This window comes from Aquila chrysaetos, chromosome 5, assembly GCF_900496995.4.
Source record: "Aquila chrysaetos chrysaetos chromosome 5, bAquChr1.4, whole genome shotgun sequence".
Classification (NCBI taxonomy): Eukaryota; Metazoa; Chordata; class Aves; order Accipitriformes; family Accipitridae; genus Aquila; species Aquila chrysaetos.
Window position 1 is genome coordinate 38,418,673 of NC_044008.1, and position 12,898 is coordinate 38,431,570.

The following is a 12,898-nucleotide window of genomic DNA, read 5'->3' on the forward strand; positions in this document are numbered from 1 at the left end:
ATTGCACTTTAAATGTTAAGTTTGGGAACAGAGGGAGGAGACGCAGGAGATCCTGGAAACGCTCTTGAGTCAGAGGAGCTGCAGGACATGTCCAAAAGGAGGGGACCTTCCTCCAGCCCCAGCCTGATCAGGCACCCAGCTTCTTGGTTTTGCTCCCTTCTCCTTAGAAGCCACGGGGACATTTCCCCCTTGCTGGGGAATCAAATTTCCCCTCTGGTGGGAGTGAAACCTCCCAGAAACCCTCCTGTGAGTGTGGGAACTGCAAGAGTCCCTGAAAGAAAGCCTAGAAAGAGACCTGAAGCAGCTCTAAATGATCCCAGTGGAGGAATATTTTCACAGGGTCACAGAACGGTTGAGGTTGGAGGCACCTCTGGAGGTCATCTGGTCCAACCGCAACCTAGAGCTCCTTGCCCAGGACCATGTGCAGATGACTTTTGAATACCTCCAAGGATGGAGGCTCCAGAACATCCCTGGGTGACCTGTGCCAGGGATCAGTCACCCTCACAGTGAAAGAAGTCTTTCCTGATGTTCAGAGGGAACCTCCTGTGTTTCATGCCCATTGCCTCTGGTCCTGGCACCACCAAGAAGACCCTGGCTCCACCTTCTTTACTCCCTCCATCAGGTGTTGATACACACTGATAAGATCCCCGTGAGCCTTTTCTTCTCCAGGTTGAACAGCCCCAGCTCTCTCAGTTTCTCTTCATACGAGAGATACTCCAGACCCTTGGCGGTCCTTCGTTGGTCTGTCACTAGTACGTCCATGTCTCTCTCTTACTGGGGAGCCCAGCACAGGACCCAGCGCTCCAGGGGTGGCCTCACCAGTGCAGAGCAGAGGGCAAGGATCACCATCCTCAACTTGCTGGCAACGTTCCTCCTAATGCGGCCCAGGAAGCTGTTGGCCTTCACTGTGCCCCAAGGGCACGTAGCTGGCTCATGGTCAACTTGGTGTCCCCCGGACCCCTAGGACCTTTTCTGTCAGGCTGCTTTCCAGCTGGTCACTCCCCAGCATGTCCTGGTGCCTGGGCTTGTTCCTCCCCAGCTGCAGGATTTTGCACCTCGCCTTTGCTGAACTTTGTGAGGTTCCTGTTGGGCCATTTCTCCAGCCTGTCCAGGTCCCTCTGGGTGCCAGCATGACCCTCTGGCCCATCAGCCACCCCTCCCAGTTTGGTGTCAGCAGCAAACTCACTGCGGGTACGCTCTGCCCCATCAACCGGCTCAGTAATGAAGACGTTGACCAGGACTGGACCCGGTATTGACCCCTGGAGTACACCACCAGTGACTGGCCTCCAACCAGACCTGGTCCAGCTGTTTGGCCAGTTTTCAACCCAGCAGCCCAGGGAGTATTTATTTTGATGCTCAAAATCAAGCGCCAACAACAAAAGAGGCATCTGTTTGTCCCAGGAGGCCATGGGGAGCGAAGAGCTCCTGCTCCCTTCGAGATGTGCCAAGGTGGGACATTGCTTGCCGGCAGCTTCTGGGAAAAGGAAAGCAAAAGCCAAAAACCCCACAAATCAAACAGGGTTGGCACAGGCTCTCCGTGCAACCATTTATTGCCAAACACAAGAGGGATGCCAAAGCCGCTGGCGCAATGCTGGTCCCCCCGGGGAACGATGCTCCAGCCCCGCGTGTTCCTCGGGCTCATCGCCGCTTCCATCACTGCAGCGCTGGGGACACCTGGGAGAGAAGATGGGCTGTGGTGACGCTTGGCCGGAGGAGGTGCCAGGGTCCCCCGGGGTGGTGGCACCCTCTATGGTGGTGGCACCCACCATGGCACCGGCGAGCTGGCCCAGCCCCAGCAGGGTGAGGGCAAAGTGGATGCAGTTGCAGGTGACGGCGTCGTACTCCACCGCCTGGTCCATGGCCTCCCGGATTCGCCGCTGCAGGGAGGCCGCATCCAGCCCTCCCTTCCTCCGCAGCACCTTGGCCGGACCCCGCGTCCGGAGGAGGTGGCTCTTGCCGTGCTTGGCCACGATCCCCGACGGGGATGTCCCCGAGCTGCCTGCGGGGCAGAGGGGACGCTGTATCCCCGTGTCCCTTCCACGGGGACATCCCCACACCGTGACCACCTCCTGGGGCTCACCTTCCAGGTGGATGATCTCCCCGTCACCGCAGTAGACTCCGGCGTGGGCGCCCCACCAGCCAGGGACCCCCGATGCCAGCGGGAAGATGAAGAGGTCCCCAGGCTGGGGCTCGGCCACCCCATTGGGGACCACGTCGAAGTGCTGGCCCAGCAGCCCCTCGCAGAGGAAGAACGCTGCCGTGCTCGCTGCCCCAGCCGCCGCCTGGGGACCCGTCCATGTTTCAGGGCCACCAGCGCCCTGGGAACACTGGCAGCGTCACCGACCCGCTGGCTCATCCCCCATCCCTGGCGGCTTGGGCACAGCTTGGGGCTCCATGGATGGGGAAACCCTCCGAGAAGGGGCCACCTCCTCTAGGTGCTGAGCACCCGTGGGTGCTGGGGAAAAGGCAGGGCGCGCAGGATTCGGCCCTGCCGTGCCAGAGGCGCGACGGGCGGCCCAGGGCGCGGAGGGGATGCCAGCACTTACCTGCCTGGAGCCGCTCACCTGGAGGGACAAACACCCGGCATCAGCCCCGGGGACGCTGGGGAGATGGGAGCCAGGGCAGCAGCGTCATGGCTCAGCCCCTGCCCGGACTGCTGCCATCCCCCTGCCTGAGCTTCTGGCCAGGGTCCCTGTGCCGGCACCCCCAAACCTGTCGCACCCAGGAGCCTAGCCAGCGCCAGGGCTGGAGGAAAAGCCTGGCTGGGGCTTGCAGGGTCTGCACCAGGGGGCTCACCTGTGGGGAGAGGGGGCAGAGCGAGCCTGGGACCCATCCCCTGCTGGCACCCGTCCCCTGCTAGCACCCATTCCTGCTGGCACCCGTCCCCTGCTAGCACCCGTCCCCTGCTAGCACCCATTCCTGCTGGCACCCATCCCCTGCTAGCACCCATCCCCTGCTAGCACCCGTCCCCTGCTAGCACCCGTCCCCTGCTAGCACCCATTCCTGCTGGCACCCATCCCCTGCTAGCACCCGTCCCCTGCTAGCACCCATTTTTGCTGGCACCCATCCCCTGCTGGCACCCACCCTTGCCAGCACCCACCCCTGCTATCACGTACCCCTGCTAGCACCCATCCCCAGCCCAGAGCAGCCTCCCAGGACCCCTCGCCCCCCCCTCCCCGTGCTCCCAGACTCAGCACCGGGCAGGTCCCAGCCACGGGTCCCTGGGCGCCGGGTGCCACGGCAGAGGGATGGGACCTCCTGGCTGTGGGTGCCCCCTCCCTGCCGGCTCCCCCTTTACCTGGGCGAGGAGGTTCATCTGCAAGGAGAAGAACGTGATGTCCAGCGAGCTGGGGACACAGGCCCGTGCCCAGCCCCGCCTCGGGGACCTCTCTGTCCCCAAACGTTTTTGGTGCCACGTCGCCCCTGCCGAAACCCAAGCCGCGTCCTCGGGCACCGCGCCCATCCCCCCTCGCTCTTGCCCGCTCCCCCTCACCTTGGGACACCTCCTCTCAGTCGCTCCACCATTTCCCCACAAGCTGCTGCTGCTCCAAACGTGGCCGCGGGGCAGGATCTCAACCCGCCCCAGCGAGCACCGCGGTGGCTCTTGGCACCCGCGCACGGCTCCACCGGTGCCCGGGAATGTGACCGGACCACACCGACCGGCCCCGCCGTGGCACCGAGCCCACCCTGCGGGGCCAGTCCCAGGACGACAAACCCAACCTGGTGTGACATTTCATCAATGAACCTCTTGGGTGACCCCAAAGGAGTCACGAAGCAGCCCCGTGGCCACGATGCACCGATAGCCGGTGGCCACCAGGCTGGTGCCAAAACACCGCTTGGTGCCAAAGCGCCTCTTGACCTGAAGGTGGCCCAAGGGATGGCCACCAGCCTGTCCCCAGCCCTGTGTCCCCGGGGCGGTGTGTGCCCGGGGTCAGCTCCGGAGCCACATTAAACTTTAATCCTTGCGCCGGGGGGTCAGTGAAGGCTTTGGCAGGGCTTGGGGCCGGTGACGTGGGAGCTGTCACCCTCTGTCATCAGACAACCTCCACAGCATCATTTGTCAGGGAGCCTCCAATAAACAAGAGCTAATTACAGCTGAAACCTGAGCCTGGCCTGGACACGGCTCAGTGCCAGGCAGCTGTTAACCCTTCCCAGCCACATCCAGTCCCCCAGCCACCTTGTACCCTCCCAGACCTTCATGTCTTCTTCTGGTTGCTCTTGTCCCTTCCTGATCCCCACCATCCTCTCCCGGTCCCCATTTTCCCGTCCTGATGTACCCTCCCGTTCTCACCACCCTCTTCTGATCCCTAGTGTCCCCTCATGGTCTCCACCTTCCCCTCCTGGTCCTCACTAGCTGCTCCAGGGCTTCATCATCCTCATCATCCCTTGGCCCCTCTTTGTCACCATTGTCCCCTCCTGATCCTCATCATCCTCTCCCAGTCCCCATCACCTCCTCCTGGTCCCCATCATCCCCTCCTGATCCTTGTTGTCCTCTCCTGGTCCCCACCATCTCCTCCTGGTCTCCATCACCCCCTCCTGATCCTCGTTGTCCCCTCCTGGTCCTCGCCATCTCTCCTTCATCCCCATAGGCTCCTCCTGGTCTCCATCATCCTCTCCTGGTCCCCACCATCCTCTTCTTGTCCCCACCGTCCCCTCCCATTCCCCACCACCCCGTGCCGTCACCAGTGGGAGCGGGGCTGCCAGGACAGCCGTGCCTCCCTAGGTCACCCGATGTCCCAAACCGAGCTGTCCCCTGGCCAGGGTGCATCCACCAGCTCCCCACAGCCGGTGGGATTAGGGCGGCTGGAGCCTTGGGGCTGCTCCTGACCACAGGTTTCAAGCCCATTGCCAGCATCTTTGGGTAATTAGTAAATTAGTAATTAAATGCTCTCTGCCTGCTGGGGGGGGGGGAGGGAAAGGGGGGCAGATCTCGAGGTTTTAGGCTGGGTAATCCCATGGCATCTGCCCCAGCGTCTGTCACCGAGCCGCGTCACGACCCCGCTGCGGGCTTTAACGTTTGCTCCTTCACCCCCACCCCGCTGCCCGCAGCCCCTCGGCCGTGGTGTCAGGCCTGCTCGGGGCGCTCCCCGAAAACGGGCCGGGTTGAGCCCGGCCGGGTGCCTGGCTTGGGTGCTCAGCCCCGGGATGGGGATGGGGTTGCTGCTCCACGGGGACCCCACCTTGGGGACAGCACCCAGCCGGGGGTAGTGGAGAAAAGGGGTGGGAAACCATATTTTTGTAATTATTGGCTTTCCTGGGCGTGCCGATGATTGGCCGGCAGCAGATGGTTGGCCCGGCTAATCCCCCTCCCAAATCCCCGCTCCGGAGCTGGCTTTTACCCGACGGCGAGGAGGGGACGGGCAAATTAGCCGACTCAGCATGTATCGCCACGCTGGCCGCTCCCCGGCATCCCTCGGCACCGGCCACCCGGGTCTCTGCGTCGCCCGTGGGTGGGCCGGCGCTCCGGGACGCGGGTCCTCCCGGCGCCCTCGGATGGGGCACCGGGGGGGTTGTTTCACCCATGGGTGAAGCTCTGCTGAAGGGTCTGGAGGCACCTAAGCTGCGGGCAAGGGCCGGGGCAGGGCGAGGTGACAGCTTGCTCTCGCCGCATTAGCCCAGCGTCATAATTCTGCCGAGGGAGGAGGGCGGCCGCTGCCGCAGATGGTGGCTGTCAGAGATCTGGGTCACGGTGGGGGCTCGCTCTGGGACGGTGGGGGGGCTGCAGGGTGGGACTTGGGCACCCCGGGGTGGATGAGGGGGTCCTGGGGGTGGAGGGGTGCTGCAGGCAAGGATGGAGCCAGGCAGCAGGGTGTGACGGAGCGATGCTGCGGGTGGGAGCGATGCTGCAGGCAAGGATGATGGAGCCACGCTGCGGGCAGGCAGGACGGTGGAGATGCGCCGCGGGCAGGGGAGGCGGGAGCGATGCTGCAGGCAGGGATGATGGAGGGGTGACCCCCCCCCCCCCCCCCCCCCCGCCGCCACCGGGTCCCAGATCCACTGGTGTCACTGCCGCCAGCCCTCAGCGGGGACCTGCTGCCAGGACCCGTCCACTGGGACGCCTCTGCTGGGACCACAGACGGCAGCAAGACCCCCCCCGGGGCCACAGGCTGAGCCCCCCCCCCCCCCCCCCGGCAGGGACGCAGTGAACTGGGGACCCCCGGCCGCAGCCTGGCCCATCCCTGGGGACAACCTGGGACGGGTGACGGTGGCCACCCGCCATCCCCCTGAGCTGGGCCGGGGGGGGTTTAGCGGCTAAAGCCCTCAAATCCCAAATTGTGCTGCTCTGTCATGACGAGGGTTTAGCGGAGGTTGCGTAACCCCCAGGGGCCACCTGGCCCCCACCCGCTGCCGTGTCAGCAGCCCCAGCCCAGTGCCCGGGGGGGCCCCCGCGCACCCCCCCAGGAGGGGAAAATGAGGCACAGGGGGCCCACCGAGCATCCCCCTCTCCCCTCGCCATCAGGGCCGGTAATTAATTACTTGGGGTCAGGGAAATTACCCCCCCTTAATTACCACTTTTCGTTATTCCCCTCTAACCGCCTTAGCGAAGGGCTTATGCGCTTATAGGACCTGGTGGGTCCCAAGGGGGGGGGACACATATGGGGGTTCCTACCCCACGCTCCATCTCCCACCTCCGCCGCAATCTCAGCCTCGCAATGCTGGGGGGGGGGGGGGCGGCGGCCCACGCGGTGGCAGGGTGACACCCCCACGATGGCCCACGGCAGCGCGCGCGGGGGGGGGGCATGGGGGGGTGGCTTGGGTGTCACGGGGTTTAGGGTTACCAGGCTGGGGCTCAGCACCTTTTTAATTCTTCATTGCGTGGCTGATTGATCCCCCCCCCCCCGGCCCCGCGCAGACACTAAAGATTAAGAGGGTGACAAAGAGGCGGCTGCTTACACAGCGCCCGCCGCTAAGCTGCCTTGAAGAGAGCAAGGCAAGAGCCCCGCTGCCCGCAGAGCTGCTGGAGCACCCACCGCCTCGCCAGACCTCGGGGCACCCACCGTGGTGGATCCGGAGGGAGGGGAGAGGGAGAGGTTGGGAACGCCGGGTACGGGATGGCTGCGTCACCGGCGGGGTCGGTGGTGAGCGCCGGACTGGATGATAGCCCCACGGGTAAGAGGTGGTGTTCTGCTCGAGTGGGTGCGACACGGTGGGACCGCGGTCGCCGGTGGGATCTTTCTCTGGGATGGCTGGGTCCCCGTTGGGGTTATGCTCCAAGATGCCTGGAGGTCCTCATCATGGTTCTTCTCTGGGATACTTGGGGTCCCCATCATGGTCCACCTCCAAGATGCCTGGGGTACCCCATCGTAGTTTTTCTCCAAGATGCCCAGGGTCCCCATCATGGCCTTCTCCTGGATGCCTTCAGTTTCCACCGCGGTCCTTCTCCAGGCTACTTGGGGGTTCCCATCACGGTCCGGCTCCAAGACACCCAGCATCCCCATCATGGTTCTTCTCTGGGATCTTTGGGGTCCCCATCATGGATCTGCAAGATACCCAGGGTCCCCATCGTGGTCCTTCTCCAGAATGGCTGGGGTCCCTCTCACGGTCCTTCGGGATGCCCAGGGTCCCCACTGTGGTCCTTCTCCATGATACCTGGGGTCCCCCTCGTGGTCCTTCTCCTGGATGCCGGGGGTCCTCAGCTATCACACTTCTCCAAGATGCTGAGGGTCCCCATTGTGGTCCTTCTCTGGGCCAGGATGCCTGTAGTCCCCAACTCCAGCCCTCTCCATGATGCCCATCGTCCTTATCACGGCCCTTCTCCAGGATCCCCAGCTACGGCCCTTCTCCAGGATGCCTCCAGTCCCCGGCCACAACCCTCTCCTGGACGCCCTTGGTCCCCGGCCCTTCTCCAGGGTCCCCACAGTCCCCTGCTGTGACCGTTCCCTGGGATGCCCATAGCCCCTTGCTGGTATGCCCAGTGTCCCCAGCCGTGGCCCTTCTCCAGGACCACTCCGGTCCCAGGTTGTGGCCCTTCTCTGGGATGCCCGGTGTCCCCATCCCGAGGGACACCATTTCATCCCTCTCCCCCTTTTTTTTTTAAAAAAATCCTATGAGAGCTCATCCCACAGCATCCCTAGTGCTGGGGTGTGGGGGGATGCCGAACCCTGAGTGCAATCCCTGGAGTCCCCGAGGTGTCCCCATTCATGTCCCTGGGCTGGACCAGCAGATGCTGGGGGGGAGGAGGCAGCAGGGACTGGTGGGAGCGATGAGGGACATCGGGGTGTCCCGAGTCACCCCAAATGTGGCGGCTTCACTCCTGCAGGGCTGAGCCCGGCTCCTGGCAAGGCGCTGAGCCCCGTGCTGCTGTGCAAGGTGTGCGGGGACACCAGCAGCGGGAAGCACTACGGCATCTACGCCTGCAACGGCTGCAGCGGCTTCTTCAAGCGCAGCGTCCGCAGGAAGCTCATCTACAGGTGGGGACGGGGATGGGGGGGGTCCCTGCGGGGCACACAGTGGGGGCATGGGCAGCCAGCAGGGCAGGGATACAGGAGATGGACACCTAGAGGGGTAGGGACCTTGGGGATGGACACACAGTGGGGCAGGGACTGGGGGACAGGCACCCAGTGGGGTAGGGACCCACGGGACGGACTCCCGGTGGGGCAGAGACAGGTGGGGATCCAGGGGCTGGACACCCAGCAGGGACCAGGGAGACAGACACCCACCGGGGTAGGGACCAGGGGACCTGAAGCCAGTGGGAGAGGGACCCTGGTGATGGAGCCTGAATGGGAGAGGGACAAAATGGGGTTGGAGAGCCAGTGGGGGAGGGACCAGGGGGACCTGAACCCGGTGGGACAAGGGGATGGGCACCCAACAGGGCAGGGACTAGGGGACAGGCACCCAGTGGGGCAGGGACCCCAGGGGATGGACACTCAGTGGGGCAGGGACCGGGGGGACATGAACCCAGTGGGACAGGGACCATGGGGGATGGACACCCAGCAGGGGAGGGACCCCAGGGGACGGGCACCCAGAGGGGCAGGGACCGGGGGGGGGGGTCCAGGGCACCCTCATGAGGCCGGGACACCCATCAAGGCAGGGTAGTCACTGGGACGGGGCACGCGTGGAGGGAGGACAGGGCACCCGCTGGGGACAGGGCATTCATTGGGACAGGGCGCCCGGCAGGACGGGGCACCCGTTGGGTGGAGGACACCCATTGAGGGGAGGACAAGACACCCAACAGGGACAAACCCCCCCCCCCAGGACTTGGCACCCACGGGGGCAGGACACCCCTAGGGGACAGGACCCTCCAGGATCAGGGGCCACCCCAGGGGCTGCAGCCGGGTGCCACCTCTCCCCGTAGGTGCCAGGCGGGGACGGGGCTGTGCCCGGTGGACAAGGCACACCGCAACCAGTGCCAGGCCTGCCGGCTCAAGAAGTGCCTGCAAGCCGGCATGAACAAGGACGGTGAGACCGGTTTGGGGGGGGGGGGACGACACACACACGGTGATGGATGGCGGGGGATGACAGCAGGGTGGCCGGCGCTGATGTCACCGTGTCCCCGCAGCCGTGCAGAATGAGCGCCAGCCCCGCAGCACGGCCCAGGTCCGGCTGGACAGCATCGAACTGGACGCCGAGCTGCCCCCCGAGCACGTGGCCACCACCCACGAGGTCCCGCCGACCCCCTGCCCAGCTCCCCGCGGTCCCGGCGCCACCGTCGCCGTCACCCCGGGTCCCCGCGTGCCCACGCCGCCCACCAACCACCGCTTCATGGCCAGCCTGATGACGGCCGAGACCTGCGCCAAGCTAGAGCCTGAGGACGGTGGGTGGCCGTCGGTGGGGAGGGGACGGGTGGGGGTTGTCCCCGTGGCGTGGTGACCGCCGGCGTCCTCTTCCGTCCCTGCAGCCGATGAGACAGTGGACGTGACGGGCCCCGAGCCAGAGCGGGCGGGCGGCGAGTACCAGGTGGCACCATACCCGGCGGCCAGCCCCGAAAACGTCTATGAGACCTCTGCACGTCTCCTCTTCATGGCGGTGAAATGGGCCAAAAACCTGCCTGTCTTCTCCAACCTGCCCTTCCGCGACCAGGTGGGGTTGGGGACCCCTGTTGGGGCAACGGGGACCCCCAAAAAATGTAGGCAACCAGTGGAATGGGGACGGTTGAGCATCCCCACAACATTCACTGCAGGGTCTTGGGGATGTCCGTCCATGTCCCCCCCCCCCGAAGATGCTCTTCAGCCCAACCAGCTGCGGTGGCTGCAGGTGCTGGAGGTTTTGGGGGTGACGGTGGTTTTGGGGGGGGCTCTCCCCGCCTGTCCCCAGGTGATCCTGCTGGAAGAAGCGTGGAGCGAGCTGTTCCTGCTCTGTGCCATCCAGTGGTCCATGCCCCTGGAGAGCTGCCCGCTGCTGGCTGTCCCCGAACTCGCCGCCGGCAAACTGCTGCCGGCCGCCCTGGACGTCCGGGCGCTGCAGGAGACCCTCAGCCGCTTCAAGGCGTTGTCTGTTGACCCCACCGAATTCGCCTGCATGAAGGCCGTGGTGCTCTTCAAACCAGGTGAGGGGACCCACCAGCATCCGCCGCTGCCCATCCCCGTGTCGTGTCCCCCCCCCCCAATTCCGTCACCCCCTTGTCCCTGCAGAGACCCGCGGCCTGAAGGACCCCGAGCAGGTGGAGAACCTGCAGGACCAGTCGCAGGTGATGCTGGGCCAGCACAACCGTTCTCACTACCCCGGGCAACCCGTCAGGTACCGCTGTCCCCACGGCCCCATGGGTGACACTGGGGGGGGGGGACAGCCACCCACGGCCACCGCTCTGTCCCCCAGGTTTGGGAAGCTGCTGCTGCTCCTCCCGGCGCTGCGCTTCATCTCCTCTGAGCGCGTGGAGCTGCTCTTCTTCCGCCGGACCATCGGCAACACCCCCATGGAGAAGCTGCTGTGTGACATGTTCAAGAACTGACTCCCCCCACCACCACCCCGATGTCACCTGGCTTGTTTGTCACCTTGCGCTGGCACCCCGTCACCCCCCACCCCGGGTCTCCTCACCCCAGGATGCTGCGGGGTGGGATGACGCCCACGGTCCCGTCTCCACGGTGGTGGCCAGGACTACGGGATGCTGCCGGCAGCTGGGACATGGGGCCAGCTTCACCGGGGACAGCTGGTGGCAGGGGGACGTCCCCAAGCGAGTGCCAGATGCACCGGGAGCACCTCATTGGGGCGGGTTCCTCGATGGGTGCCACCGTCCCAAACGCTGGAGGAACCCACGCACCCAGGCGAGGTGCCCCTGCTGTGGCGCCGGCACCCACGGGGACCCGCTGCCACCCAGAGGTGACACCCGCTCGGGGTGACGCCAGCCTGGGCCGTGACGCCAGACCAGGGGTGACGCCAGCCTGGGGTACGACACGAGACCAAGGGTGACACCGGCCACGGGGGGGTGACGGCCATCCTGGTGTTGATACCAGCCTGGGGGTGACGTTGGCTGGGGTGATGCCCGCCCAGGGTGACGCTTGGCCGGGGGTGACACCGACCAGGGGTGACCCCAGCCCAGGGGTGACACCGACCAGGGGTGACACTGACCAGGGGTGACCCCAGCCCAGGGGTGACACCGACCAGGGGTGACACTGACCAGGGGTGACCCCAGCCCAGGGGTGACACCGACCAGGGGTGACACCGACCAGGGGTGACCCCAGCCCAGGGGTGACCCTGACCAGGGGTGACACCGACCAGGGGTGACCCCAGCCCAGGGGTGACACCGACCAGGGGTGACACCAGTCCAGGGGTGACACCAGCCCAGGGGTGACACCGACCAGGGGTGACACTGACCAGGGGTGACACCAGCCCAGGGGTGACACCGACCAGGGGTGACACCGACCAGGGGTGACACCAGTCCAGGGGTGACACCCAGCCCAGGGGTGACACCGACCAGGGGTGACACTGACCAGGGGTGACCCCAGCCCAGGGGTGACACCGACCAGGGGTGACACCGACCAGGGGTGACCCCAGCCCAGGGGTGACACCGACCAGGGGTGACACTGACCAGGGGTGACCCCAGCCCAGGGGTGACACCGACCAGGGGTGACACTGACCAGGGGTGACCCCAGCCCAGGGGTGACACCGACCAGGGGTGACACCGACCAGGGGTGACCCCAGCCCAGGGGTGACCCTGACCAGGGGTGACACTGACCAGGGGTGACCCCAGCCCAGGGGTGACACCGACCAGGGGTGACACCAGTCCAGGGGTGACACCAGCCCAGGGGTGACACCGACCAGGGGTGACACCGACCAGGGGTGACACCAGTCCAGGGGTGACACCAGCCCAGGGGTGACACCGACCAGGGGTGACACTGACCAGGGGTGACACCAGCCCAGGGGTGACACCGACCGGGGGTGACACCGGCTGGAGAGGGTGATGCCATCCGGGGCCCCACCAGCCGCAATCACTGCCCCTCACTCACCGGCCGTGGGGTCCCCCCCCCGCCCCGCAACTTCAGCTCTGTGATCCCAGGGGACACGCGGTGACAGACCCTTGTCCCTGTGTCCCGGGGGGATCCTGCTCCCCCCCCCCCCCCCAATTTTATACTCCAAATAAAGAGGGCTTTTGCAACCAGCCTCCTCGCGCCGCTGACTCGGGGTGCCCGTCCTCGGATGGGGGTGGCGGCGGGGGGGGCACCAGCTGAATATTAATAATCTGACTATAAATAAAAAAAGATAAAAGTAAATAATCTGAATAAAAATAAATGGAAAAAAAATTATCTGAATATAAATAAACTAAATATAAGTTAAGATGAATATAAATAATCGGAATTAAATAATTGGAATATAAATAAGATTAATAGAAATAATGTGAATATAAAGAAAATGAAAATAAATAATCTGAATATAAATTGAAAATAAATTATCTGAATAGAAATAACCTGAATTAAATAATCTGTACAGAAACAGAATGACAATAAATAATCTGAAATAATCT

General features: G+C 64.5%; 3 protein-coding genes across 14 annotated transcripts; 2 read left to right on the forward strand and 1 right to left on the reverse strand.

Moving 5' to 3' along the window:
* Positions 1-1,534: 1,534 nt before the first annotated feature.
* Positions 1,535-5,636, reverse strand: LOC115341266 (translation initiation factor IF-2-like). Of its 12 annotated transcripts, XM_030013976.2 has the most exons (7): positions 3,494-3,632; positions 3,299-3,316; positions 2,722-2,796; positions 2,547-2,564; positions 2,081-2,282; positions 1,767-1,999; positions 1,535-1,674 (listed from the first exon to the last, which is right to left on the reverse strand). In XM_030013976.2, the coding sequence occupies exons 2-7, from the start codon at positions 3,314-3,316 to the stop codon at positions 1,654-1,656; spliced, it is 567 nt and encodes a 188-aa protein (XP_029869836.1). In that variant the 5' UTR covers positions 3,494-3,632; the 3' UTR covers positions 1,535-1,653. The 12 variants fall into 12 exon arrangements, 10 of the variants coding, with proteins under 10 accessions (XP_029869836.1, XP_029869838.1, XP_029869835.1 ...); XM_030013978.2 differs by lacking the exons at positions 2,081-2,282; positions 3,494-3,632 and adding an exon at positions 5,340-5,636; XM_030013975.2 differs by lacking the exons at positions 2,722-2,796; positions 3,494-3,632 and adding an exon at positions 5,340-5,636 and having other exon boundaries at positions 2,081-2,237; positions 3,198-3,316.
* On the forward strand, positions 5,615-10,892 carry NR2E3 (nuclear receptor subfamily 2 group E member 3). Its single transcript, XM_030013973.2, has 9 exons — positions 5,615-5,689; positions 6,854-7,110; positions 8,261-8,411; positions 9,296-9,399; positions 9,500-9,754; positions 9,839-10,020; positions 10,255-10,486; positions 10,572-10,677; positions 10,756-10,892. The coding sequence occupies exons 2-9, from the start codon at positions 7,053-7,055 to the stop codon at positions 10,886-10,888; spliced, it is 1,221 nt and encodes a 406-aa protein (XP_029869833.1). The 5' UTR covers positions 5,615-5,689; positions 6,854-7,052; the 3' UTR covers positions 10,889-10,892.
* Positions 10,893-10,908: 16 nt separating this feature from the next.
* LOC115341267 (nascent polypeptide-associated complex subunit alpha, muscle-specific form-like) lies at positions 10,909-12,532 on the forward strand. The gene is made up of 2 exons (XM_030013985.2): positions 10,909-11,284; positions 12,311-12,532. Exons 1-2 carry the CDS (start codon positions 10,909-10,911, stop codon positions 12,445-12,447), a joined length of 513 nt encoding a protein of 170 aa, XP_029869845.1. The 3' UTR covers positions 12,448-12,532.
* The last annotated feature ends 366 nt before the right edge of the window (positions 12,533-12,898 follow it).